Genomic DNA, 26,811 nt, shown 5'->3' with positions numbered 1-26,811 from the left:
TAGTTCAGTAGAGAAAGGATGGCTTTTTAAACAAATGGTGAGGAATAATTAGACATAAAAAGTTTTCTGATCCATACTTTGAACAATAAGCAAAAATGAACTCTCAGAATGGTTCATGGATCTAAATGTAACATGTAAAACCAAAAATTTTGCTAACAAAGGTAGGAAAAAAACATTGTGACAAAGCATTAAAAAAGTACAAATTGATTAAAAGGCAATTTTTTAAAAAGTATACTCTTCAAAACACAAAGATAACGAAAAGACAGGGTACAAATGGGAGAAAATCTTCACAAAGCATACATCTAATAAAAGGACTTATATCTAGAATATATAATAAAAGTCCCAAAATTCAATAAAAAGAAAAATAACTCAGTTTTAAAGACAGGCAGAGAAAACATGCAGATAGCAAATAAGCACTGACCACACCAAGTGTTGATGAGGATAAAGAAGAGCAATGTAGGATGTAGCAACTGTAACTCTCCTACAAGCCTGGGAGGAAAGCAAAATGGCACAAATCCTTTAAAAAACAGTTTGGCAGTTTTTGAAAGTTAACTATTCACCTACCAAATGATCCTGCCATTTCATCCTTAGGTATTTGTCCAAGAGAAGTGAAAGCAAATGTCCACACAAACACTTGCATATGAAAAGTCATAGCAACTTTATTTGTAAAAGCCAAAACTCAAAATAACCCAAATGTCCATGGACAGAGAAGTAGTAAACAGGGTGTGAAAATTCCATAGAATGAAATATCATTCAGCAAATAAAAAGAAACAAACTACTGATCCATGACACGACATGGATGAATCACAAAATAATTATATTGAGTGAAAGCCAAACAAACACACAAACAAAAAAATTACACTGTGTGATTTATTTATATAAAATTCTAGGAAATGCAAAGTAATATACAGAAGTAAAGAAAATAGATTAGTGGTAGCCCTGATGAGGAGAAGGGAGCATGATAACGAAAAGCAAGAGAGAAAGGATTCTAAAGAAGTAATCAAAAAACTTTCAGGGGTATTGGATATGTTTATTATCTTAATCATAATGATGGTTTCCCATGGGTATATACATATATCAAAACTTATCAAATTATACTTACACTTTATGTGCTGTTTATTATTAGTTATAACACAATGAGGTTGTCAGAAAAAGAGAAATACTTTTAAAAATATTTAAAATTAATTGACCCAAGTATCAATTAATTTTATTACTCACTTCCGGCCGGTGTGCCTAGTCAATCTAACCATCAGCTTGCGTGCCTCTTCCGAGCTAGACTGAGTGTTTTTAACAAATGAAATTGGTTTCTCGAGTCCATGTTTTTCCAAAAGCTCTGACACACTATAAGTGAAAAAAGGATTATTTAATGTCTTGCTACCAAAGAAAAAGTCTAAGAATCTTAGGCATATAGGTTGCACTTCAGTGTTTATTACTAAAAAAAATTATCCCATAGTGTAATCCAATTTTACATATAACATTGATTCTCAACAAAAAAGAAAAAAAATCTAATAATTATATAACAAATCTTACCTTTCTCATTGACTTTTATTAGAATGTAGTTGGGCTAAGTAGCGTACTAAAAGAAAGCATGACCTATCTTTATCTCAAAAATCTTTCTTACCACAGCACCTGTCGGTAAAATAAGCCAAATCTATACTTTCAGTACAGTTTTAATTCTTATTAATCCTATTGAGTATTCTGTTATAGGCAAGACTACTAGAAAAGCAATAAACTAAGAATGCTAAAGTTAGAAGACTCTGGAAATCATCAGGCTCATTCTCTATCAAGAATCCATGTTATAAATATACAAGATATGTCAAAAATTCTCTCTGTCTCATGAATCTTCTTGAGATATCCCATTCCATAATCATCAACATCATATAAACACTTGATCTGACTCACAAAATCTCACATTTATGAAATGACTACTACAGGACTGAATAGAGTGACTGGATAGAATCCAGTAACTCTTCAGAAAATAGGTTTCATCGGTAAAGTCACCTGGCATTATGTATACTAAAACATTTATCAAGTATCTGGGGCCATGAGGTGGAACAGGAATACAAAGCTCTTATCTTGAAAGCACAGTAAATTAAGCTAAATAGTGAAACCTAAACATCATCCAGAAACCTATAGGGTGTTAACTGTTTCCTTGAGGTACTGATGGCATAATAAAACTACCAGGACCACCCATGGTTACAATCACAGACATGTGATGAAATAAATGACGTTTATTTCACTGTATCTCTTTGAGCTATCTCTTCTCAATTTTACTAGAGAAATAAAGGTAACTATGCAGATTTGTAGAGAATGAATTTACGTTGACTCAACCCACCAAGCCTGAGTCAAACTAAACTGAATGTGTTAGGAAGGTAGCAGGGAGGACAGGCACAAGCCAGCCTACAATGGGAAAAGCTGATTTAGTAAACATTTTTCAAGAAATACAACTGTATAACTTTCAGAACACAAAATAACAGGAATCAAGCTAGGTAATAATAAACACAGGTCTCCAGGAAACTGAACAGTTAATTCTCTATTAAACTCACATGTTATGGTACACAAAACCATTCTGTTCCCTCAAAGGCAACTTGAAATATTTTTACACTAAAGTCCATTAATTTGAATAAGATTTCTAATCAGTGGACTCCAAATTATCATACATACTACTATTAGTAATGTTATTAGCTATAATTTCTATAATTATACATTGGAAGACCAGAGTTTATTATTCTTAAATTTTTACTTTTAATATAATACTTAAAAGTTAAATGTACATATTTATATAAACATAAAAATAAATATTAGTAAACAATATCAGACTTTCTATATGGGAAATTAAGATGATTTCAATCTCCAAAAGAGATAGTTTAACATTTTATTACAACAGTAAAGAATATTCCTCCAGTGTTGCATGAGGGTTCTAATGCAGTTTGACATAATACAAATAGTCAATTCAATGTATTATGCCCTAAAAAGGGAAGTTAGTGTAATAAACATTGTTTGCTGATAAAGATGCAATAATTGCTGCATGAACTAACATTCCTTATGTGCCTACGATGTAGGAGGCACTTAAATGTTTAATCTAATATTGATTCCACAATTTCATGAGTTAAGATATTATAGACAAGAAAATCCTAGGCCCAAAGATCACACAACTAGTAAGTGGTAAGGTCTAAATTTGAATGTAGGTTTTCAAAGATCATGTTATTATTCTATCACTCCACGACAATGGGGTATAGTGTATTTGCTGTTGAGAAAATTCACTCCCAAGACAAACAAAAATGAGGTCAAAATAGAAACAATGACTCACAGGCAGACTTAACGTGACATTTCTTGGACAAATTCCCTCAATAAGCATGGAGCCAAAAAAACTGTATTTTTCTTACCTGAGAATTTGTTCCAGTTGGTCTACCATGTCATGAAGCTTTGTGGTTGCCTCTGTCTTATCACTAATAAATTAAAAGAAGAAGAAAAAAAAAAGCCCTTAAGCTTAGTATTAGATTTTTAAATAAAATACAAAACTTAATGAAGTGAAAAAAAGGAAAGATGTTTCTTTTACGTGTACTGAATAACAATATTGCCTAAATTCATTCAGCATTACTCATGATTCAAGAGAATAAGAAATGCTAGAGTAGAACAATATTCTCTGTTACAGATTAGTCAGATATGAGGAACTATTTTCTAGGGTACCTTTGGTTCAGTTGTACTTAAAGGTAAAAAAAAAAATTATAAATCGATTGTTTAAGATGAGGTAAAGGGTAAAATCACTGTTTACTACTGTTCTTTTAAACCAATGAAACAGATTAAGAAAAAGCATAGTCGTGTTGGCGTTCTCCTAGGCCTATCTACACAACTTAGGATCTCCTCTCCAGGAAGTTTCCATTAGGATTCTATATACTCAGGAAAGTTCTTCCACATAATCATCCCCTGTGCATTAAGGGAAGGGAATCCCATCCACTTCAATGTTAAGGAATCAGCGAGAAGTACATCCATCACATAGATAATCCTGGTAGGGAGTGAAGATGAAAAGGCAATGCTTTCTGAGGAAGCCAGTAAGCAGAAACTAGGAGAAACACTATCATGAAAAAGATCACAAACTAATAAAAATGTGGTTGGTAGGGAAGATTAAGTATGGCACAACATATGTGCAAGTGAATAGAGGAATATGGTGAAAAAGATTATAACTGCTATAAAAGCCCTCTTTCACCCTAGACAACTGTGTGTCCCAAACACTCAACTGAGAAACACTGCCCCTGCCACTCTCAGGTGCCTTCTGTGCAATGCTCCACCTGAATTCCCGCAAGATCTTATGGTTTTATTTATTTTTTATTATTTATTTATTAAGTACAATTTCCACTGTATTTTTCTCCAGAGAATAGTCTGTCTTCATTTAAGGACTCAGCTCCTTACATAGGCTTTGGTGGGGATTGTGGGGCAGCACCCACAGGTCAAAATCGGCGTGGGGGTGTTCGGTGCTTCACGACATCAGTTCCTGACTATTTTGCTGTGAATTGCAGCCACACAGTAACGTCGCTTCACACGCAGCTTGGGAAGCACATAGGCATTGAAGATGCTCGCTTCAGAAATGTCCCTGACTGCTGCGGCCTCCACTGTGTTTCAAATGACGAATTTCTTGATGCCCTTGTACTTGGGCATGCATCAGGCACAGTTCATGCAGTGAACAGGCTGCATGTGGCCGCGGCCCTTTTTGGCACGACCATTGTTCCTTCTTTTCTTTGTCACCTTGGAGGAACACACCAGAGAAAGCAATGGTCTTATTAACAAGAAGTCCAAATAAAAAATCTTTGGACTTGGAAAATTAAAAATGTCCTGCTTTGGACAAAAAAACCCTCATTATTTTTAAAACTATCTGCCTGGTTTAAATGTATCTGACAATTAATCAGTGCAACTTACAAATATTATACTATCTGTTTACACTAAGTTTTAGGCTTTGGACAAGAATGATGAGTGGGATATATTCTACTGAAAGTCCTTCAGAAGATTATTCATCAGAGTTAACTTCCCTTAACATACTCAGTCAGCTCTGTGTGTGTGTGTGTGTGTGTGTGTGGTTTTTTTGTTTGTTTTGTTTGAGACAGGGTTTTGCTCTGTCACCTAGGCTGGAATGCAGTGGCAGGATCATGGCTCACTGCAACCTCTGCGTCCTAGGCTCAAGCGATCCTCCTGGCTCAGCCTTCCGAGTAGCTAGGACTAAAGGTGTACGCTACCACACTCAGCTAATTTTTACATTTTTTTGTAGAGATGGGGTTTTCCTATGTTCCCCAGACTGGTCTCAACTGATTCTCCCGCCTTGGCCTTCCAAAGTGCTAGGATTACAGGCATGAGTAACTGCACCTGGCCTTATTCAGCAATATTTTGGAAATTATCATTTTACAGCTCTATTATAATCATTTATCACAGATATTTGAGGTACAATGTTCTTCCTTTGTGAACTGACATTCACGAACATAATGAGTAAAGAATTTTTTAGCCAGATTAAATAATCTGCCTAGGTAAGATGCAAAAAAATTTAATTAGATTAAGTGATTGCTCATTTCTCAAATAGCAAATGGATGTATTTATAGCTTACCATTTGATAAATAACAACTATTTTAACCACTAAAAATAAACAAATAATCACCAAGAGAATATAAACTGAAAAACTTGGCATGAAGAACAAAGAGAACCACAGAAAATATTTTGAGCCCTATATTTTAATACAAGGCTAATTTGTAATTACAAGTTACTTAGAAAATTAAAAACATGAAATGCAATCATTAAGAAATTAATGGAGTAACAAGAAAATATCAAGCCATTCTTTGTGTTTACATAAAAAAAATGTTAGATCAGAAACCAATAATCTGAAGCCAAGAAACGCTTTTGGCCATGTATACATGAGAGGCATTTCTTAGCCTATACACTCTTCAAAAACAAACATGTTAATCCCCTAACTATAACATCTACGTAGAAAATGTTTTTAATATCATAATCCTACTGATACCATGATAATCTTCTCAGAGCAGGCAAATTACTATTTAATAATTAATAGATAAGCTCTAACTGATATTTATGCTATTCGAGTTTAGTGGAAAACAAAGCCTAATATATTTACTTTTAAGAGTTACGCACATGAGTTGGAAGTCAGTGATTGTGCCTGGTTGACTTAGGAACAAGAAATGAGATATGAAGCTGACAGAGGAATCATAAGGTTCCCACCGAGCCCAGTAAGGAAGAAACTCCCTGCCACGCCAGCTCTCGGAGGAAGGAGGGGCTTCTGCATCTCTGGTCACACTCCAGGGAGGAGCAATTTGACTACAGACACACTGACCGCCTTTGGGTTGAGATTTTTAAACAATGGGAACAACATTTTGCTACAAAAATCTATTAATACTATCCAGTTTACCTGCCTTTCGCTGCCTATGGAAGGCCTACAGTTCTCAGAGACACACTTGTACACTCTGCTGCTCTCTACTAGGGATGTGAGGTAGCCTGTACTCACACCAGTACAGGTCTGAATAATACACAGATGCTGAGTCCACTCTGATTTACCTTTCCCTATATGAAGAAGGAAGGAAGAAAAGAGAGGGGTACAAATAAACTTATCAAGGAAAAAATATAAGAACATTCTTCAAAGGTCTGAAGGTTATGAATTTCCAGAATGGATGAGACCATTCAGTGAACACCACAATGAATTTACATATGAAACAGAAACACATCCTTATGCTATTTCCAAACACCAAAAATGAAGATATTGAAATCTTCTTTAAAAAAAATCCATATTTAAATAGGTATTATTCAGGATGCCACTGAACTTCTCAACAATACTAGAAAGAAAAGACAAGAGTAATACCTTCAAAATTCACAAGATAAGGATTCTAAGTCTATGATTCCATGTACAATTAAACCTTCTACCAAGTAAAAGTGTGCAATTATGGTATTTTCCTAATATGTGACAGTCTTTTAAAAAATACCTCTCAGGCAATCTTTGACAGGAAGCGATTTGACAGTATACTCCATCAAAATGAGGAAAAAGTGAAGAAAGAAGAAAGGAAAACCAAGAAATGCAATATGCAACACGAGAGAGAGGCAAACGAAGTCCCAGGATAATAGATGGACAGCAGACACAGAGAACAATTCATTCATACCAATTCCAAGAAGGATGTTTCAAAAGGAAGAGAGCGAGAGAAGAAGAGACAGATAGAAAAAAACAAAAACAGAAAGGAACAGAGAGATTATTAAATAGTTTTCACGACTGAAAGTAGTTTAACAGTTCTGTCAAAGCATGAGGGTGATGGAAAAAAAGAAAACAACAGAAAAGGAAATTATTCAATCCAAGAAAAACAGATAGTTGTATTAAAAGGAAAATAAATCACACCTAGTTCTGCAGTATAAACAATATTTACATAATCATAATGATGAAAACACTGGAAAATCGTAGGAGAAGTGGATATGGGAGAAGGGAAAGGACTTCCATAAAAGGAAGTCAAAATGATATAAAATTGCAAAATCAAAAAAATAACAACACGAGCATAACATTTTAAAGGAGGTAGGCAAAGACAAGGAAAAATCTACCAGCGAAAGTATTTGCTTTTTGAAGACAGGAATCCAAGGATGGGAAAAGTGGGCAGCAAACAGCTGTTTATCAGTGGATATTACTAATACCAGTCTTCTTATTCCGACTTTAACTATGTTCATACATTATTTATATTTAAAAATTAGAGGAAGATAATGTCCCTTTAGGCTCCTTTATTTTAGAAAAGAGCCTCCCCACGGCCCCATATTTTGTCTTCCTAAATGACACTAACTGTTTAAAGTACAAAGACCAGTTAATGCACAGAACAGCCCACATTCAGTATTTGTCTTACTCTTCATGGTGTTATTTAACTTGTCTCTCTACTTCCCCTATTAGCTGCAAACTAGAAGTTCAGCCTAAAAGACTAATCTGATTAGACTCACGGTAAACAACTTTAGCAAAAATATTTCTTAAGGGCTGCTGTAAGACCAGGTGCTTCATACTGCATCACATCAGGAGGCATATAAGGTCAGGCAGTCTGACTATAAGTGATGCCACCTTTCACGACTTGGTTAAGATGATGGCAGTTAGAGCTCAACTTTGAAATTAAAAAAAAAAAAAAGTCACTGGGGTAATACTTTGGTATCATGCAAATAACCTTTTCTCATTAATCTTTCACCTGATTTCACTTCCACTAATGACTGCATGAATAACTATTTCACAGTAGATTGCAAAATTGGTGACTGCTATCATTTGCTACATAAGAAATAAATATTTCCTTTTGTCAGATACGATCCCCCCTCCCAAAATAAAAAGAAGAAATAAAAATGTCCTCAAAAGTAAAAGGAAAAGAGAGAAAAGAGGGAGAAGATAAAAAGAGAGCAAAGAGAAAGAGAAAACAGAGAATGAGGCTTTCTTGTCTAAATATCTGATTTTGTAAATCGGGAAATTAATGACCAAAGAAGTAAAGTGACTTGGCTAAAAGTCACAAAAGCTTAAAACAGGTCTGCTGGTATTTACCACTCTTTCATGTGTTGTTATTTATGTCCCCAGATGTGAAATTTATCATACATACTCAATTTAATAGAGGGATCAGAAGAATAATTGTTACCTGACTTCCAAAGAAAACATACAAATTTGACTTGCATACAACTAAATAATCCAAAAGCATATTATATACATTTCCATTTAAACACAAAAGTAGTTAAGAATTAGGTACATTCACTACTTAAAAGAATTCCTGTAGGCAAAGGCAAAGAACAAACATTTCATAGAACAAATATAATTAGTCCATAAATGTGAAAAAAAAAGCTTCATTAAAAACACAATTACTATCTACTGACTTATAAAGAGTAGTTTTTGTGGAGATGGTGGTGGTATTTTTGTTCTTTTATAGAAAATTATCATGTTTGACAAAATTCAGAATTTAATTATAATTACAGTTGAACAAAATATAGAACTTCCCATATATTGGTAAGACAAGAAATGTTTATCCTAGGCAATAGGACTGAGGACGATTTTGTTTTCTTCTTTATGTTTTTTTCACATTCCTAAAATTCTCTAAGGTAAACATTTGGGGAAGCAACGTTTTTAACTGTTAGGATAAAACAACACAATTAAGACTGGCATACTGTGGATTCTTACCCATATCCTCTTTCTGGCAGACATTCTAGTATGTCATAGCAAAGAGAGAGTTGGTCATTTCGTTCACAGGTATAGATGCACTCTAGTGCTATTGCCATCAGTTGGTCCTGATCAGGAATAATTTTTTGCTGCAGCTACAGAAAATAAAGTATGTTGTATTAAATGTCAACAGATTTATAGTCAACTTTTCCATATCTCAATACTACTGTCAATAGAATATTAAATAGCACAATTAATCAACTATAGAAACAAGTCTTGATTTTTCTTTATAGATTTCTAGGGTCTTTAATAATTCTAACTGAAGTCACATTTTAATTACAGAATCAACTATAAAAGATAATTTGTAACCCCATAAGCTGTGTATCAGCTGAAAACAGATTCTTCAATTTATGACCCAGTCAATATAGAAAAAAGAAACACTGTGAATTAAAAAGGCAATTCATTAGAACATTTCTAACCCTGGAGCCAAATTCTATGTGTTTCAGTTACAAAGTTATAAAAAAATTCCTTAACTGATATTCAAAGATGTTACAACCTATTACTTTTCAGTAGGCACTACATATTACTCATTTAACTACAGAGTGCTGACATTCTATTCAAAAGAAGTCCAATTGTAATAGAGTACTGTGCAAATCACAGAACACATTCCATAGTTCTGATGAAGAAAGATGGCTACTTAGGGTCACTTTCTATATAGAAAAAAGCATTTCCCATTGCAAACCACAGATTCCCATTCTTGGAGTATTTTCCAGGATACAAAAATAACCAATTGATTTTTGTTTTTCTCATCTATAAAGTGTGAATATTAACAATACCTTTCTAAGAGGACTATTGCAAGGATTAAATAAATTAATAAATATAGAAGGAAAAATACAGAAAAAAGTAAGAATTTGCATGCTTATATTATTAGCACCACAGCAACCAAAGGAAAGTAATTTTCTTAGAGCTCTTTTCAACAACGAAATAAATCTAAGATAATTTCCATGATAACAGTCTACTAGTTTTCAATGTTTTAGTAGAAATTCATCAGTAAACACAAAAGAGATAGGAAAGTGATGGAGAGAAGCTACCAAACAAGGGCATTTTCTCAGTAGAAAAGCCACATCAATGGATGTAAAAAAGAAACTTTCAAGGTTACCAGGAAAACAAAGTTTTCCAAAGCTGCCGAATTAAAGGATTTATATACATATCTTCAAGGTACAGTTGGCCCTCCATATCTGTGGGCTCCACTTCCCTGGATTCAACCAACCTAATGCCCCAGTTAGATACATCGACATGATTCACCACCATTATGACGATACTTCCTACACTATATCTTATTATACAATTAAAACTACTAAACATAAACCACTACCAACTGCCTCTTGCAAAAAACTCGAACCTGCAACCTCGCAGTACCCATTGACAACCAAAATGAACGAAAACCTGTTTACCTCTTTCTCAACCCCAACAATCCTAAATCAACCCGCCACAATCCCCATCATCCTATTCCCCACCCTACTAATCTTAACCTCCAAACATCCCGCTAATAATCGGCTAGCCACCATTCAACAAAACCTGACCCAACTCGCCGTAAAACAAATAATAACAACTCACAACGCTAAAGGACAAACCTGATCTTTAATACTAATATCTCTAGTCACCTTTATTGCCATAACAAATCTCCTAGGACTTCTGCCTTACTCGTTCACACCAACCACCCAACTTTCCATAAACCTAGCCATAGCAATCCCCCTATGAGCAGGCACAGTAATACTAGGGTTTCGCTTTAAAACCAAAAATTCCCTGGCCCACCTCCTACCACAAGGTACACCCACACCCCTCATCCCCATGTTAGTAGTAATCGAAACTGTAAGCCTACTTATTCAACCGATAGCCCTAGCCGTACGACTAACCGCAAACATCACAGCCGGCCATCTGCTGATACACCTGGTTGGAAATGCCGTATTAGCGCTATCAACCACCAACTTCTCCATAACCCTACTAACTTCTACACTTCTAGTACTACTAACTATTCTAGAAATTGCAGTAGCCCTAATCCAAGCCTATGTCTTCACACTCTTAATTAGCCTTTATCTACGTAACAACACCTAATGACCCACCAGACCCATGCTTATCACATAGTTAAACCCAGTCCCTGGCCACTGACAGGAGCTTTGTCAGCCTTCTTAATAACATCCGGCTTAGTCATGTGATTTCACTTCTACTCTACCACCCTGCTAATACTAGGCCTACTAACCACCATACTAACCTTATATCAATGATGACGTGACATTGTACGAGAAAGCACATACCAAGGCCACCATACAATACCCGTCCAAAAAAGTCTTCGATATGGAATAACACTATTCATCATCTCAGAAGTATTCTTCTTTATTGGCTTCTTCTGAGCGTTTTACCACTCAAGCCTCGCCCCAACACCCTGCTTGGGGGGCCACTGACCACCAACAGGCATTGTTCCCTTGAACCCCCTAGAGGTACCCCTCCTAAACACCTCTGTGCTACTCGCATCTGGGGTTACAATCACCTGAGCCCATCACAGCCTCATAAACAATGACCGAAAACAAACAATCCAAGCTCTACTAATTACAATCTTACTAGGCACCTATTTCACCCTACTACAAATCTCAGAATACTTTGAAGCACCCTTCACCATCTCTGATGGTATTTACGGTTCAACATTCTACATTACCACAGGCTTCCATGGACTCCACGTTATTATTGGATCCACATTCCTCTTTACTTGCCTCATCCGCCAACTACTATATCACTTCACATCGAGCCACCACTTCGGCTTCGAAGCTGCCGCTTGATACTGACATTTCGTAGATGTTGTCTGACTGCTCCTTTATATTTCTATCTATTGATGAGGGTCCTACTCTTTTAGTATAACAAGTACAATTGACTTCCAATCAACTAGTTTTGACAACATTCAAAAAAGAGTAATCAACCTAGCGCTAGCCTTAACAATCAACACCCTATTAACCTTACTACTGATAATAATCATATTCTGATTGCCCCAGCTCAACTCCTATACAGAAAAAACTAGCCCCTACGAATGCGGGTTTGACCCCCTAAGCCCTGCCCGCATCCCATTCTCAATAAAATTCTTCCTAGTTGCCATTACTTTCCTATTATTTGACCTAGAAATCGCCCTACTACTATCCCTACCGTGAGCCATTCAAACAACAAACCTCCCAACAATAATTAAATCGACCATTGCCTTTATCATTATCCTAATTCTCAGCCTAGCCTATGAATGGACCCAAAAAGGATTAGACTGAGTCGAATTGGTAAGTAGTTTAAATAAAATAAATGATTTCGACTCATTAGATTATGATAACCATACTAACCAAATGACCCCCACCTATATAAATATCATACTGGCATTCACTATCTCTCTTCTAGGCATACTAACCTACCGCTCACACCTAGTAGCCTCTCTCCTCTGCCTAGAGGGGATAATGATATCACTCTTTATCATAACCGCCCTTATTGCCTCAAACACACACTCCCCCCTAATTAACATTATACCCATCATTTTACTAGTATTTGCCGCTTGTGAAACAGCAGTAGGTCTTGCCTTACTAATCTCAATCTCCAACACATACGGACTAGATTACATTCACAACCTGAGTCTGCTTCAATGCTAAAAATAATCATTCCCATAGCCATACTACTACCTATAACATGACTTTCCAAAAATGATACAATCTGAATCAACTTGACCATACACAGCTTAGCTATCAGCCTTATTCCCCTGCTATTCTTCAACCAAACCAACACCAACCTCCTCAACTACTCAACCTACCTATCCTCTGATCCACTAACAACACCCCTCCTAACACTAACTATCTGACTCCTGCCTCTCATGATCATAGCAAGTCAATATCACCTATGCAACGAACCCCCCTCACAAAAAAAACTCTTTCTCTTCATAATAATTCTCCTACAAATCACCCTAATTCTAACATTCATAGCCACAGAGCTAATTATATTCTACATTCTATTTGAAACCACTCTCATTCCCACCCTAATTATCATTACTAAATGGGGCAGCCAAGCAAAACGCCTTGATGCAAGCACGTACTTCCTATTCTACACACTAACCGGTTCTCTACCCCTACTCATTATACTGAGCCACACCTATAACAACACAGGCTCATTAAACATTACACTACTAACACTCACAAACCAAAAACTAACAACCACCTGATCCCACAACTTTACCTGACTAGCATGCATAATAGCCTTTATAACAAAAATACCCCTATATGGCTTACACCTGTGGCTCCCTAAAGCTCATGTTGAAGCCCCCATTGCAGGATCAATAGTTCTTGCCGCAGTACTCCTAAAACTAGGCGGCTATGGCATAATACGACTCACTCCTATTCTTAATCCCCTAACGGAGTACATAGCCTACCCATTCCTTATATTATCCTTATGGGGCATAATCATAACAAGCCTAACATGCCTCCGACAAACAGACCTAAAATCACTTATCGCGTACTCTTCTGTAAGCCACATAGCCCTTGTAATCGTAGCCATCCTCATCCAAACCCCCTGAAGCTTCTCTGGCGCAACCATCCTCATGATCGCCCACGGACTTACCTCTTCCATGTACTTCTGCTTAGCCAACTCAAACTACGAACGCACTCATAGCCGTACAATACTACTATCCCGAGGACTCCAAATCCTACTCCCACTAATAACTTTCTGATGATTCACAGCAAGCCTTACTAACCTTGCCCTACCCCCCACTATTAACCTACTAGGCGAACTCTTTGTAATCACAACATCATTCTCCTGATCCCATATCACTATTATACTAACAGGACTTAACATACTGATCACAGCCCTCTACTCTCTCCACATATTCACTACAATACAACGAGGAGCACTTACACATCACATAATCAACATAAAACCCCCTTTCACACGAGAAAACATATTAATATTCATACACCTCGCTCCAATTATCCTCCTATCTCTCAACCCCAACATCATCCTAGGGTTCACTTCCTGTAAATATAGTTTAACTAAAACATTAGATTGTGAATCTAACTATAGAAGCCCACCACTTCTTATTTACCGAGAAAATTCACAAGGACTGCTAACCCACGTCTCCGTACTTAAAACTACGGTTTTCTCAACTTTTAAAGGATAACAGCTATCCGTTGACCTTAGGAGTCAAAAATATTGGTGCAACTCCAAATAAAAGTAATAACCATGTACTCCCCTATCATAATAACAACCCTCATCTCCCTGACTCTTCCAATTTTTGCCGCCCTCATCAACCCTTACAAAAAACGCCCGTATCCAGACTACGTAAAAATAACCGTAATATATGCTTTCATCACTAGCCTCTCCTCAACGACTTTATTCATCTTCCTAAACCAAGAAACAACCATTTGGAGTTGACATTGAGTAATAACCCAAACATTAAATCTAACACTAAGTTTTAAACTAGATTACTTCTCCATAATATTCATTCCAATTGCACTATTTATTACCTGGTCTATTATAGAATTCTCACTATGATACATAAACTCAGACCCAAATATCAATCAATTCTTCAAATACCTCCTTATTTTCCTCACTGCCATACTAATTCTAGTAACTGCTAACAACCTTTTCCAATTCCTCATCGGTTGAGAAGGCGTAGGAATTATATCCTTTCTCCTAATTAGCTGATGACACGCTCGAACAGACGCCAACACAGCAGCCATCCAAGCAATCCTATACAATCGCATTGGCGACATCGGTCTTATCCTGGCCATAGCATGGTTTCTCCTACATTACAACTCATGAGACCTCCAACAAGTACTAGCCCTAAATTCCAACTCAAGCTCCCTCCCACTGGCAGGCCTCCTTCTAGCAGCAGCAGGAAAATCAGCTCAATTTGGCCTCCATCCCTGACTACCCTCTGCCATAGAAGGCCCAACTCCAGTCTCAGCCCTACTTCACTCCAGCACCATAGTCGTTGCTGGAGTCTTCTTACTTATCCGCTTCCACCCTCTAATAGAAACCAACACATTAATTCAAAACCTTACATTATGCCTGGGGGCTATTACTACCCTATTTATAGCCATCTGCGCCCTCACACAAAACGACATTAAGAAAATTGTAGCCGCCTCCACTTCAAGCCAACTAGGCCTAATAATAGTCACCATTGGCATCAACCAACCATACCTAGCATTTCTACACATCTGCACCCATGCCTTCTTTAAAGCCATACTTTTCATGTGCTCTGGGTCCATCATCCACAACCTAAGCAATGAACAAGACATTCGAAAAATAGGAGGCCTACTCAAAGCAATACCCCTCACCTCAACTTCCCTAATCATTGGCAACCTAGCACTTACAGGAATACCCTTCCTCACAGGCTTCTATTCCAAAGACCTCATCATCGAGGCCACAAACACGTCATATACCAACGCCTGAGCCCTATTTATCACTCTTATTGCCACCTCACTAACAAGCGCCTACAGTACTCGAACCATCCTTCTCACCCTAACAGGACAACCTCGCTTCCCGGCTCTAACAAACATCAACGAAAACAACCCCGCCCTACTAAACCCAATTAAACGCCTCACAATAGGCAGCATAATCACGGGATTCCTTATCACTAACAGCATTCCCCCCACCTCGCTCCCCCAGCCAATAATACCCCTCTACTTAAAACTCTCGGCCCTATGCACAACCGCCTTGGGCTTCCTAGCAGCCCTGGACCTCACCCTTATAACAAACAAACTAAAAATAAAAAACCCAACACAAATATTCAAATTCTCCAACATGCTAGGATATTTTCCCACCACAATTCACCGCACAATCCCCTATCAAAACCTACTCATAGGCCAAAACTTAGCCCTCCTCCTACTAGACTCGGCATGACTAGAAAAATCTATACCTAAAATAATCTCACAAGCACACATCACTGCCTCCATAACTGTAACCACCCAAAAAGGCATAATTAAACTCTACTCCCTCTCTTTTCTTATCCCCCTTACCCTAGCCCTATTTCTAATAATATAACCTATTGCCCCGAACAATCTCAATCACAACATACACACCAACAAATAGTGTCCAACCAGCCCCAATATCCAAAATATCTGGGGGAAAAAGTGTCTGTCTGCGCTGAACATGTACAAACCATTTTTTCTTGTCATTATTCCCTAAACAATATAGTATAAAAACTATTTACTTAACATTTACATTGTATTAAGTATTATATGTAATCTATAGAAGATTTAAAGTATACAGGAGGATGTGCAAAGGTTATTGCAAATACTACATCACTTTGTATCAGGGACTTGAGCATCCATGGATTTTGGTAGCCTGGTGGTAGGAGGGCTTAAGAGGGGTCCTAAGGCAACCCCCCCCACAGATACTGAGGGATGAATGTATTCATTTGAAAAATGTCATCTTTAACCAAGGTTGCCAAGTGACTAACTGGTAAAATAGGAACAAGCTGAGAGTAATAAAAATAAGTACTGTTGAAAATTAATAAAAACAGCTACCTTTTCCTGATTTATTTTTCCTTCTTTCCTGTGCGTGTGTATATATACAGCTTTGTTTTGTTTCTGTTTTTTTGCAGATACAAGGTCTCACTGTGTTGCTCAGGCTGGTCTCAAACCCCTGGCCTCAAGTGATCCTCCTGCCTCGACTTCCCAAAATGCTGGGATTATAGGCATGAGCCACCACACACAGTCCTCTGATTTCTTATTGTGTACCAGGTACCATTTCTAAGTGCTTTGTGTGCACTAATTCGTAAGTCTTCATAAAAATCCTATAAAATTAGTACTAGTACTATTCTCATTATACATAAATGAAAAACAAACACCCTAACAGGTCAAATAATTTGCCTGAACCCACAGAGCTAATAAGTGGTAAAACAAGGATTCAAACCAGGCAATTGGCTCCAGAGCCTAAACTAAGCAACACAGGCTCTCACAATCCTGCATTCAGGAAGAATGAAAGAAAATGAGAGAAGATATGGCAATAAAACACTCATATATGGTAAGAAAACATCCCCGGAAGATAAAAACACTGAAACCAATTTCAGTCAAGGAACAATTTGGGAAACCATTTGAAATAAAAGCCAAAGTCCTAATGTCTTACTTGTTCTCCCCACTTCCTGTCTTTCCCTCTGTGAGACGTTAAAGAACAACTTTTATTTATTTTTTTATTTTCTGAGGCAGAGTCTCGCTGTGTTACCCCTCAAGTGCAGTGGCGCAATCTCGGCTCACTGCAACCTCCACCTCCCAGGTTCAAGCGATTCTCCTGCCTCAGCCTCCTGAGTAGCTGGAATTATAGGCACCCACAACCACATCTGGCTAATTTTTGTATTTTTAGTAGAGACGGGCTTTTGCCACGTTGGCCAGGCTGGTCTTGAACTCCTGACCTCAAGTGATTCGCCCACCTCGGGCTCCCAAAATGCTAGGATTACAGGTGTGAGCCACTGTGCCCGGTCCTAAAGAACCACTTTTAAGTTCAATGTCCTTGAGTCCATATTTGATCACATATGCTCAAACCTTATGTTGAGAATCCTTTAACAGTCTTTCAGTATGAAAGGTAAACAATAAACCTTTTGCCTTCCAGTTAAATGCCTCTATGGCCTGCTCCCATGAACCACTTACCCTTCTACATAAAGTTTTATTCCACTCAAATTAAATTACTTGCACTTACCTAAACATGACATTAACCTGATTTTGTCTCCTTGTTTTAGTCTACTTCTACCTGGAATGTCTTCTTAAGAAGACATGTCTTGCCATGTCTGAAACCTATCCAATAATCCAGTTATATCTTCATTTGACTTTGACTTAAATTCAGCTTTCCCAGATGTCTACAGTCCTGGAGTATGCTCAATAGTTGCTAGTCCAGTGAGTAAGTCCTTACACTACTCTCATACATAGATACCCTTTTCTCTCTGTATTCCTATGGCACATTTCTTTTCTTATGCCATTCAGTATATTTTTTAAAATATAATCTGTTGTGTCCATAAACCATACTGTTCAAATTTGTAAGACATTTTTCAATCTTTCCCTGTTAGAATCCCTATAAGATACCTAACTTCATATAGTCTAAGACACACTTTTTTTCATCATTCCTTCCCTATGATCTCAGTTGTCACTTTTATACTGTCATTTGCCTTTTCTCAAGCTAAAAGAAGACAGCCCATCTGGGACTTTCTAAGAAGTCAATGAAATGAGTCTTCCACACCATAGGCTGCAGATTATCACCCATACTGCATAAAAAGATAAAATACAAAAGAATAATAATTTCTAAAACATCTTAAAATTATGCACTATATACACTAGAAAAGAACACAGATGATAAGATAGGATACCTGGAAAATCCCAAAGAATCAAGCAATGAAAGAAATCAGTGAAGTAGCAGAATACAAAATTAACATACAAATAGCTTTTATATACACAAACATTAAACGGAGGAAATGAGGGCAGATAGTACCAACAGAGAAAACTTAAAACTCAGGAATAAATTTAACAAAAAATGTGCAAAACATCTAAGAGGAAAATTTTTAAGCAATCCTAAAAGAGATTTAAAAAGACATAAACTAATAGAACAACATCCCCTATTGTTGGATACAATGACTGAACATTAGACAAATACTGGTCTCCCTAACGTACCAATTCAATGCAATCACAACAAAATACCGACAAGCAATTTTATGAAAGTAGACAAAATGGTACTAAAGTTCAGATAGAAAAACAAATACACAATAACACAAAAACAAAAACAAAAAACGGGGAAAAAACCCACAGAGGAATACTACCTCCTCAGACATTAAAACACAATAAACTCTCTGTAATTAAAATCATGCAGTACTAGTGCATGGACAGACAGACCAGTAGAATACAGAAACTCTAGAATTAAACCCATGTACAGATGGAAATTTCGGTATATGACAAAGGTGGCATTTCAAATCACTAGGGTAAAGAGAAACTTTTTAATAAATGATGCTGGAACAATTACGTAGTCATTTGGGAAAATAAAATCAGATCCATGTCTCACAATACAAAAAATAAACTCCAAATAAATTGGGAAGAGAAAAATAAAACCATGCAAGTACTAGAAGAAAACGTGAGAGAATTCTTCCTTAACTCTGAGTATGAAATGGCTTTCCAACCATTACTCAAAATACAGAGACAGTAAAAGATCGAACAATTTGACTACACAAAAATAAAAAAACGAAAACATTGTATGACACAATAAACAAAGTCAAAAGATAACTGAACAATTGGGAGAAGTATTCACAATATATGCCATAGACAAAGGGTTAGTTACACGAATATGTAAGAATTTCTAAAAATTAAGGTACAAAAGAACAAAAACCCTAGGCAAGAATGGAGCAAGGACAGGAATAAGTTCAGAAAAGAGAGATAATGTCTACCTAACATACCGGAACATGTTAAAACTCATTCGTAATTAGAAAAGTGCAAATTGAAACAACACTGAAATACCATTTCTCACCTATCACATTGGCACAAATTTTAAAATATGACAAAAAATTCTGTTGGCAAAATTGTGGAGAAATGGGCATGCTCCTACTTGGTTGGTGGCAATGTAAATTAGAACAATCCTACTAAAGAAAAATTTGGCAATATCCAGACAACTCTTGCCTTTTTAAACCCAGCAATCTCCTTCCAGGAATATACACTGAAAATACACCAATAATTTAAAAATACATATGGACAAGGTTATTCATTGAAGCACTGCTTGTAATTGCAAAAATATTTGGAATGACATGCATCCCAATACATGGAAAGCTAGTGAGACTAAATAAGTAAGTTCTTAAAATTTTATTAGATTTAGATTTATATCCATATGTGGCTAGTGGCTACCATTTTGAATAGCATAGCTCTAGAGATACTTTTCAATTCCTGAGGACTGTAGACCAAATTGCAGCCAAAAGTTTAAGGGGTTAAGTATGCCCTCCACAAACACATCTTGCTGGGACAGGAGTCCAGGACCTGCCAAGGAGAGGGGCCTAGTAAGCACCCGATACTTCCGATACTTTCTGGAGGATTACACCCTAGGAATAAGGGAGAACTAGAAATAGGAGAGTCTTTTCAAAACTTGAAACAGCTCAATCCCTGATCAGATTACAGGGACTTCACTACTCAGAGAATAAAATGACAAAGAGAGTGGAGATAACTTGCCACACGGGTAACTGGCGAAGGATAATTTCCATTTCACAGTATTGCAAATTAAAACCACAAGAAGATGCTACTATGTACACAGCAGAATGAGTCAAATTTTTCAAAAGACCCTCAACGGCAATTACACAGGTGTTTTTTTTAGAAAAATGTCTAGCCTTATACATTATGTGTAGTTTTCTGTTATGTATGCCGTATTTGTTTTCTATTGATGCCATAACAAATTATCACAAACTTGATTACTTAACACAAATTTATCCTCTTACAGTTCTGTAGGTCAGAAACCAAAATGGGCCTGACTGAGCTAAAATTCAGTTGTCAGCAACTGAATGTGTGTTCCTTCAGATGCTCTAGAAGAGAACCCACTTCCTTGCCTTTTCCAGCTTCTAAAGGGTGCCCACACTACTTGTCTCATGGCCCCTTTCTCTATCTTCAAAGACAGCATCACTCTGACAATTCTATAGCATCCTGACCACAGCCGGAAAGATCTGCTACCTTTAAGGACTCATGTGGTTGGACTGGGCCCACCTGGGTAATTCAGGATAGCTTTGCCATCTAACAGTCCTTGGTTTAATCAAACCTGCAAAGCCCCTTTTGCCAGGTAAGGTAACATCTTCATAGGTTCAGGAATTAGGACATGGACATTTTGGGAGGCCATTATTCTACCTACCACACGTGCTATACGTCAGAATAAAAATATAATAAAGTAATATGCATACTTGACTATTCAAAGTCTGGTTAAGATTATCCTCATCCAACACCTGAACAACTCAGATCCTTTGATCATTTTAACTCTGACACTAAAACTCCCTTCTTACTATTGTTCGTCCTGCTTTTAATACTTTCCATACTTTTTCATTATTATTAATTTATACACTAAATGCTTATTTATATTTTTTTCATATTTACTGTTTCCTAAGTATGATTCTTTTTTCCCCACTCTTTATCATTCCCTCTTATATCTCACTACTTTCTTTTTGGATATAATTTCCTTCTTCATGAAGTACATCCTTGAATAATTCTTTCAGGATGGGTCTGTAAATGATAAACTCTGTTTTCAGTTATCTGTAAAAAGTCTTTTTTACACTCACATTTGAATGATAGTGTCTCTATGTAAAATATCCTGGGTTAGAAATGCAGTATACTATGTAGCTTAAAGGTTTTGAAGTCACACTACTTAGGCTTAAATCCCTAATGCATCAGTAAATAAGAAACATATAATGTGAGCAAGCTAACTAACTACTCTGCTTTTCTGAATCTATAAAATGCGAACAATGATAGCTATATAGTCATAAAAAACTTTAAATGAGTTAATACATGTGAAATGTTTAAAACATAACTACCAAAGAAAAAGCATTAAGTAGCCAGTCACGGTGGTTCATGCCTATAATCCAAGTGCTTTGGGAGGCTGAGCCGGGAGGACTGCTTGAGGCCAGGAGTTCCAGAGACCAGCCTGGGCAACGTAGCAAGACACCATCCCTACAAAAAGTTTTTTTAAAAGCATCAAGTAAATGCTGGCTATCATTAACTATTAGGTTGACTTAAATATCAAGGTTAATTTTACTCGACATTTAACACGTATATTATTTCATTGTCTTCTGGTATCCATTGTTCTTAAGAAGTCTGCTTTCAGAATTACGGTTTTCCTTTGACTGTAACTTTTGTTTACACTAGGCCACTTTGAAGATTCTCTCTGTGTCCATGGTATCCTTAAGTTCCATTACAGTGCATCCAAATATAGGCTGAACTATATTTCACTTATCTTCCTCAAGATCTGAATGCACCTCGTATCTTTCATTGATTTTAGGAAAGTCCCACGTTGAATACTGCCTGCTTATTGTCATCTCTAGTCTCTCTTCCTGGAATGCTTATTCTCTTTCTGGAACTCTTATGTCAGACCTGCTCTCTCTATCCTCAATGTCTTTTAACCCTGTATATTTTTCATTTCTTCACCTTCATGTGTAACAATCCAGAAAATTTCTTAGATTATCTTCAATATTTCAATTCTTTCTTCAATTGTAGCCAAAATTCTTTTGAATCCATCCATTTAATGTTTTGCTTTTATTACCACAGTTTCAACTATAGAAGTTCTATGTGCTTCTTTTTCAAATCTTTTCTTTTTTCACAATTTCTCCTTCCTATCTCATGGTCTTTATTTCTTTCCTCATATCCTAAATATTTAAAATATTCATTTTATAGCCTGCATCTGATCATCTATTACCAGAAGGGAAGGGGAGTAAGGCCTGCCACTGAGTTTTGCTCAAAGTTTACTTTCCTTTTGTGTTTTATAAAGTTGGATTGTAAACTCATCTTTATCAAAGCTTTAAGAATCTTGTACAGTCTAGATTAAAGTGAGTCCTTCAGAGAGGTTTTGCTTTTGCTATTACCAAGCAAACTAGGTATCACCAGCCCATGTCCAGTTTTATCACAGGTCACAGAGGAGTATTAACTGAAAGCACATATTCATGTTAGGCAAGCTCGTTGTTTGACTGCTCAGAAAGCAACTCCCTGCCCCCACATTCCCCACTCCCCTCGAATCCAGAATACATGCCCAGGGAGCCACGCTCCTCTGCTGACTTCATGTGCCAACGGATAAGCAGTTTCCTACTCTACACTTTTATTGACAATGGATCCTTTAAAGAGCCCTGGCATTATACAGAAGTCTTATATCTTCTTTTTCTTTCATTTTCTGCATGATAAAGAGTCTTTAATTTTAAATGAGTATCAGTATACCAAGTAATAACATGTAGAAAGTTTGTGAATTCTCTTATCTGGTTTTGATTAAGAGAAACGAAATGTAGCCCAAACAATTCACAAGTATTCATTATTCTAACCATTAGCAAGAATAAACTACTTTAAGGCTTGCTGCAACTTCTCACAGGTTCAAGTAACCATTTAATATATTTTTTCATAAAGCCCATGACCTTCAAGAAAGTGTTAGAACAAAAAAAAATTATTCCATCCTTTTTTTTCTTCAAAGAAGTGTATTACTTTTTACTAGATCTAAGAAAGAAAAAGTCAACATTGATTTATGTGTACTTGAGCTAAAAGGCATAGGAAAACAGACAACATGTGCTCATTAAATTTCTAAGAAATATGAGGGGAAAAGATAAAATCTTTGGATAAGTTCTAAGTCTATACAAAGAAGCTAGATTTGCTACTCTCAAAAAGTTAAAAGACCGACTATATAATATACAGAAATAATTTAATGCCTTTTCACAAGAACATAACTTGAGCTTTGCTAAAGCTTCATATTCCACGAGGGCATCTAAAATGCCAGTCCATGAAACAGGTGCTCCTTTCTTCTGGAAGTTTCCAAGGATTTCCAGCCAATATGGCAAAGGTTGTCGAAGATTTCATCCCAGTTCTGCTAGAAGTAGGTCTGGAAGATAGGCATCTTCCTGTGGGTCTCCTGCAGTTCCGTGGGATCCCAGTGCTGTAGCTTCCTTGGCCTTGAACACTTTCTCCCTCTGTAGGCTGTTCAATTTCAGCCTGAGTTACAGCATTGGCCTGTTTCCTCCTCCTGTTCTTTTGCGTGGTACCCCTCCTCAGTGGATGGCTTCTCAGCCTACAGCATCTGCTGGCCAAGTGACTGGCCACAGCTGTGGTGACTCTGAAGCCAAGGCAAGCGCCCTAAATCGGCTCCAGGGTCAGCTGACCAGGTCACTCACGACCTACCAGAAGTCTGACTTCTGACTCATCATTTCAAAGACTTCACCTTCTATCTGAAGACAGGTATTAAAATTCACTCCTCTACAGGTTTTCAAGACCACAATCCCTATCCCTAGCCACTCCCTCCTTCTCATGAGTATTTCTCTAACTTCTACCTCTCTCTTCACTTTCACCTGGTAGAAATTTCCCGTTTTCCTAAAAGTTCAACTATGCAGGTAAACAGATTTTTTTAAAATTAACATTTTAATGAATACTTCTAAATATTTTAGTGGTAACATTTTTAGAATTTCTAGTCAATGATATTGCCAGCTACAAAAATTTATATTCATCTTTATGTTTTTTGAGTTTTCTAAATATTCTATAGTAAGCATTAAATAAGAAAAGGTCATTTTCAAACTAAAATTGCTCACTGACATATGTAATCAGAAATGAACAAAAAAGATGGCACCTAACAAAGCTATGATACCTAGTGAAGTCCTATTTGTTAAAAGAAGAGTGAACATTTAAAGCAGTTGTTCCTGGTTTTCCATCAAAATCACGAATAAATTGTCAAACACGTACTCCAGGATGCCTCCGCTAATTTCTAATCCATTATATCTGGATTGAGCACAGAAAATGCTAAGAAAAATGCACATGGTTCTGAGGCACAGATACACTCAAAAATTACTAGTTTAGAAGTCAGAGAACAATATGAGAAGGCAGAAGCTTTTGGCCCCCAGTTATTCCTACCTAGGACTAGCCCAAGTTTCTTCCCAAGTTTCACTTTCCAAGGAGGAATCCAAGCAAAGAACAATGGCTTAAAATCAGAAAGGAGTGCTTTAAGATACTATTTTTAAAAAGAGGGAGGTTCGAGGCATATGTGACGGTTTCAGAGACAAATGTGGCAGCTAAGTGTAGTGGTAGCACTGGGATACGTCTCAAGATCCATTTCTTTATCATTATGACTCTGGTCAATTTCATTATCATTCCCAAGTATTCGCTCCTCTCTTCCTTTGAGAGGATTACTCTTCACTGCCCCATTAACATCAAGCTTGCCCATGAGATGTTCTTTGACCCGTGAAATGTAAAGACGTAACCTAAGCTACATTTGGACTGAAGTTTTGTGAGCCACTGTGTGTATCTACTTTGTTCTTTTTCCTGTGCCACAAGAGAGAAAAGAGGAATGTTCTTTCTCCCTAAGTCCCCAAATGAGTAAGACATGGGACACAGCAGAGGCCAACCACAGCTGACATGACACTTGTGAGAAATAAATGTTCGCAGCCATAAGCTACTAAGATATAGATGTCACGATGTCACTTGTTAATGTAGCATAACTTAGTCTATCCTGTCTGATACAGAAATAATTGCACCTATTACGTTACTAAAAATACTTTGTGCATGATTCATGGAAGCTCTGAGGTGCATTGTTTTTGCAAGTAATCAAGTAAAATACAAACAAGGCTCCCTGCACAATTTTAGTAAAGCAAACAAATGTAATCAAGTTATATAAAGCAACATAATAAAATACAGTGTGAACTTTATAACATTCAAAATAGAAGTCACTGTGTCAAACCCTGGCAAATGGAGCTGGGGAGAGCCATGAAGTCGGGGCGGGAGGGGGGCTCTTAGACATCATTTGCCTAATAACAGGAACTATCACAAAAATTTTTCCAAACCACAGTCGACTACATGAATCACACAAGGACAACTTATTACTTCTACATAAACACTTGCCTATTTCAAAAACTCTCTCAAGCCCAACCCAAAACTACAAGAGCCTAACCATAACCCCAAGATTCCAAAGCCCTATCTTACTGCAACTGACGCTTGCAAATCAGAACTCACCAGCTCTTGTAAGACACTGCCAGCACCAAAAAGATTTCTTTTCAAAACAACTTGCACAACCTCCTCTTTCCCCAGTAAACCCTAACCTATTCCCTTAATCTCCACACATATTGGAAGCCACTTCAGTCTGTATGCATGTCTTGAATTGCAGTCCTACTTCTCAAATATTGTTCCCAAATAAAATCTTTTCACTTAGAGATTTGTCTTGTTGTATTTTTTATATTGATACCAGTTTCAATCATTCAATCATTTATTCACTTGCCCTGCCAAAATTTGCTGACATTTGCTCTCTACTAGCCACCGTGCAATTCCCTGGTAATAAGGAGATAAGTAAGATCTAGAAGATATACACAGAAAGCAAAGAGAGAGAGAGACAAACATGTAAACAAATAAATACAGCACAGTATGACAAGAGCTATAATAGAGACAGAGTATGAAGACAGGGAAGTCACAGAAGGTTTCATAATAGAGAGAATCTTAGCAGGACCTTGAAGGATAGGCAGGTATTTGTTAAGTGAAGTAAAGGGGATCACTACTCCAAACAAAGGAAGCAGTTCGCAGCACACGGAGGGCCAAGAGTGAACCAGACGGGGGAGGAGTTAAGAAGTTCCATGTGGGTATCCTAGTGCATACATGGAGAGAAATAAAGCTAAAGGGCAGACAGGAAGCAGACAGCAAAGAACCTTACAAGCCACTCTAGAGATTCCAACATTTACCGGTCAGCAATGGTCAGTCACGGAAAACCTTCCACAGATTATGACATGATCACATGTATGTTGTAGAAAGACAGCAGTTGGGTTGGAAAGGAAAAGCCCAACAACATCACTGTTTCCTGCTTTGAGATTCACATATTTCAACAAAGGCAAATGGCTGTATGTTTTATTCAAAAGCCACATGCTAAATTGCCAAGTGAAAACAACAAAAAGCTGACTATATACAAAGGATTTACGGAAGTATAACACACAAGATTACTGGAAG

At 37.0% G+C, this 26,811-nt stretch overlaps 1 protein-coding gene and 2 pseudogenes across 4 annotated transcripts in view; 2 read left to right on the top strand and 1 right to left on the bottom strand.

Annotated features, from left to right (window-relative positions):
• The window catches only part of NBAS (NBAS subunit of NRZ tethering complex), a 394,766-nt gene that overhangs the window by 224,624 nt on the left and 143,331 nt on the right, over nt 1-26,811 (bottom strand). For all 3 annotated transcript variants that reach the window (XM_050754036.1, XM_050754037.1, XM_050754038.1), the window contains 3 exons: nt 9,158-9,291; nt 3,387-3,449; nt 1,219-1,341 (listed from right to left, as the gene is read on the bottom strand). In XM_050754036.1, the coding sequence (XP_050609993.1) occupies nt 1,219-1,341; nt 3,387-3,449; nt 9,158-9,291 (320 nt within the window). The remainder of the gene's footprint in view (nt 1-1,218; nt 1,342-3,386; nt 3,450-9,157; nt 9,292-26,811) is intronic.
• Nucleotides 10,415-11,459, top strand: LOC126933858 (ATP synthase subunit a-like; annotated as a pseudogene).
• LOC126933855 (NADH-ubiquinone oxidoreductase chain 5-like) lies at nt 14,350-16,261 on the top strand (annotated as a pseudogene). Its single transcript, XR_007718746.1, has one exon. The product of XR_007718746.1 is annotated as an NADH-ubiquinone oxidoreductase chain 5-like (transcript).

Source organism: Macaca thibetana, chromosome 13 (assembly GCF_024542745.1).
Source record: "Macaca thibetana thibetana isolate TM-01 chromosome 13, ASM2454274v1, whole genome shotgun sequence".
NCBI classification, from domain to species: Eukaryota; Metazoa; Chordata; class Mammalia; order Primates; family Cercopithecidae; genus Macaca; species Macaca thibetana.
Note: the sequence above shows the minus strand (reverse complement) of the source record. Positions and strands in the feature narration are given on the sequence as shown.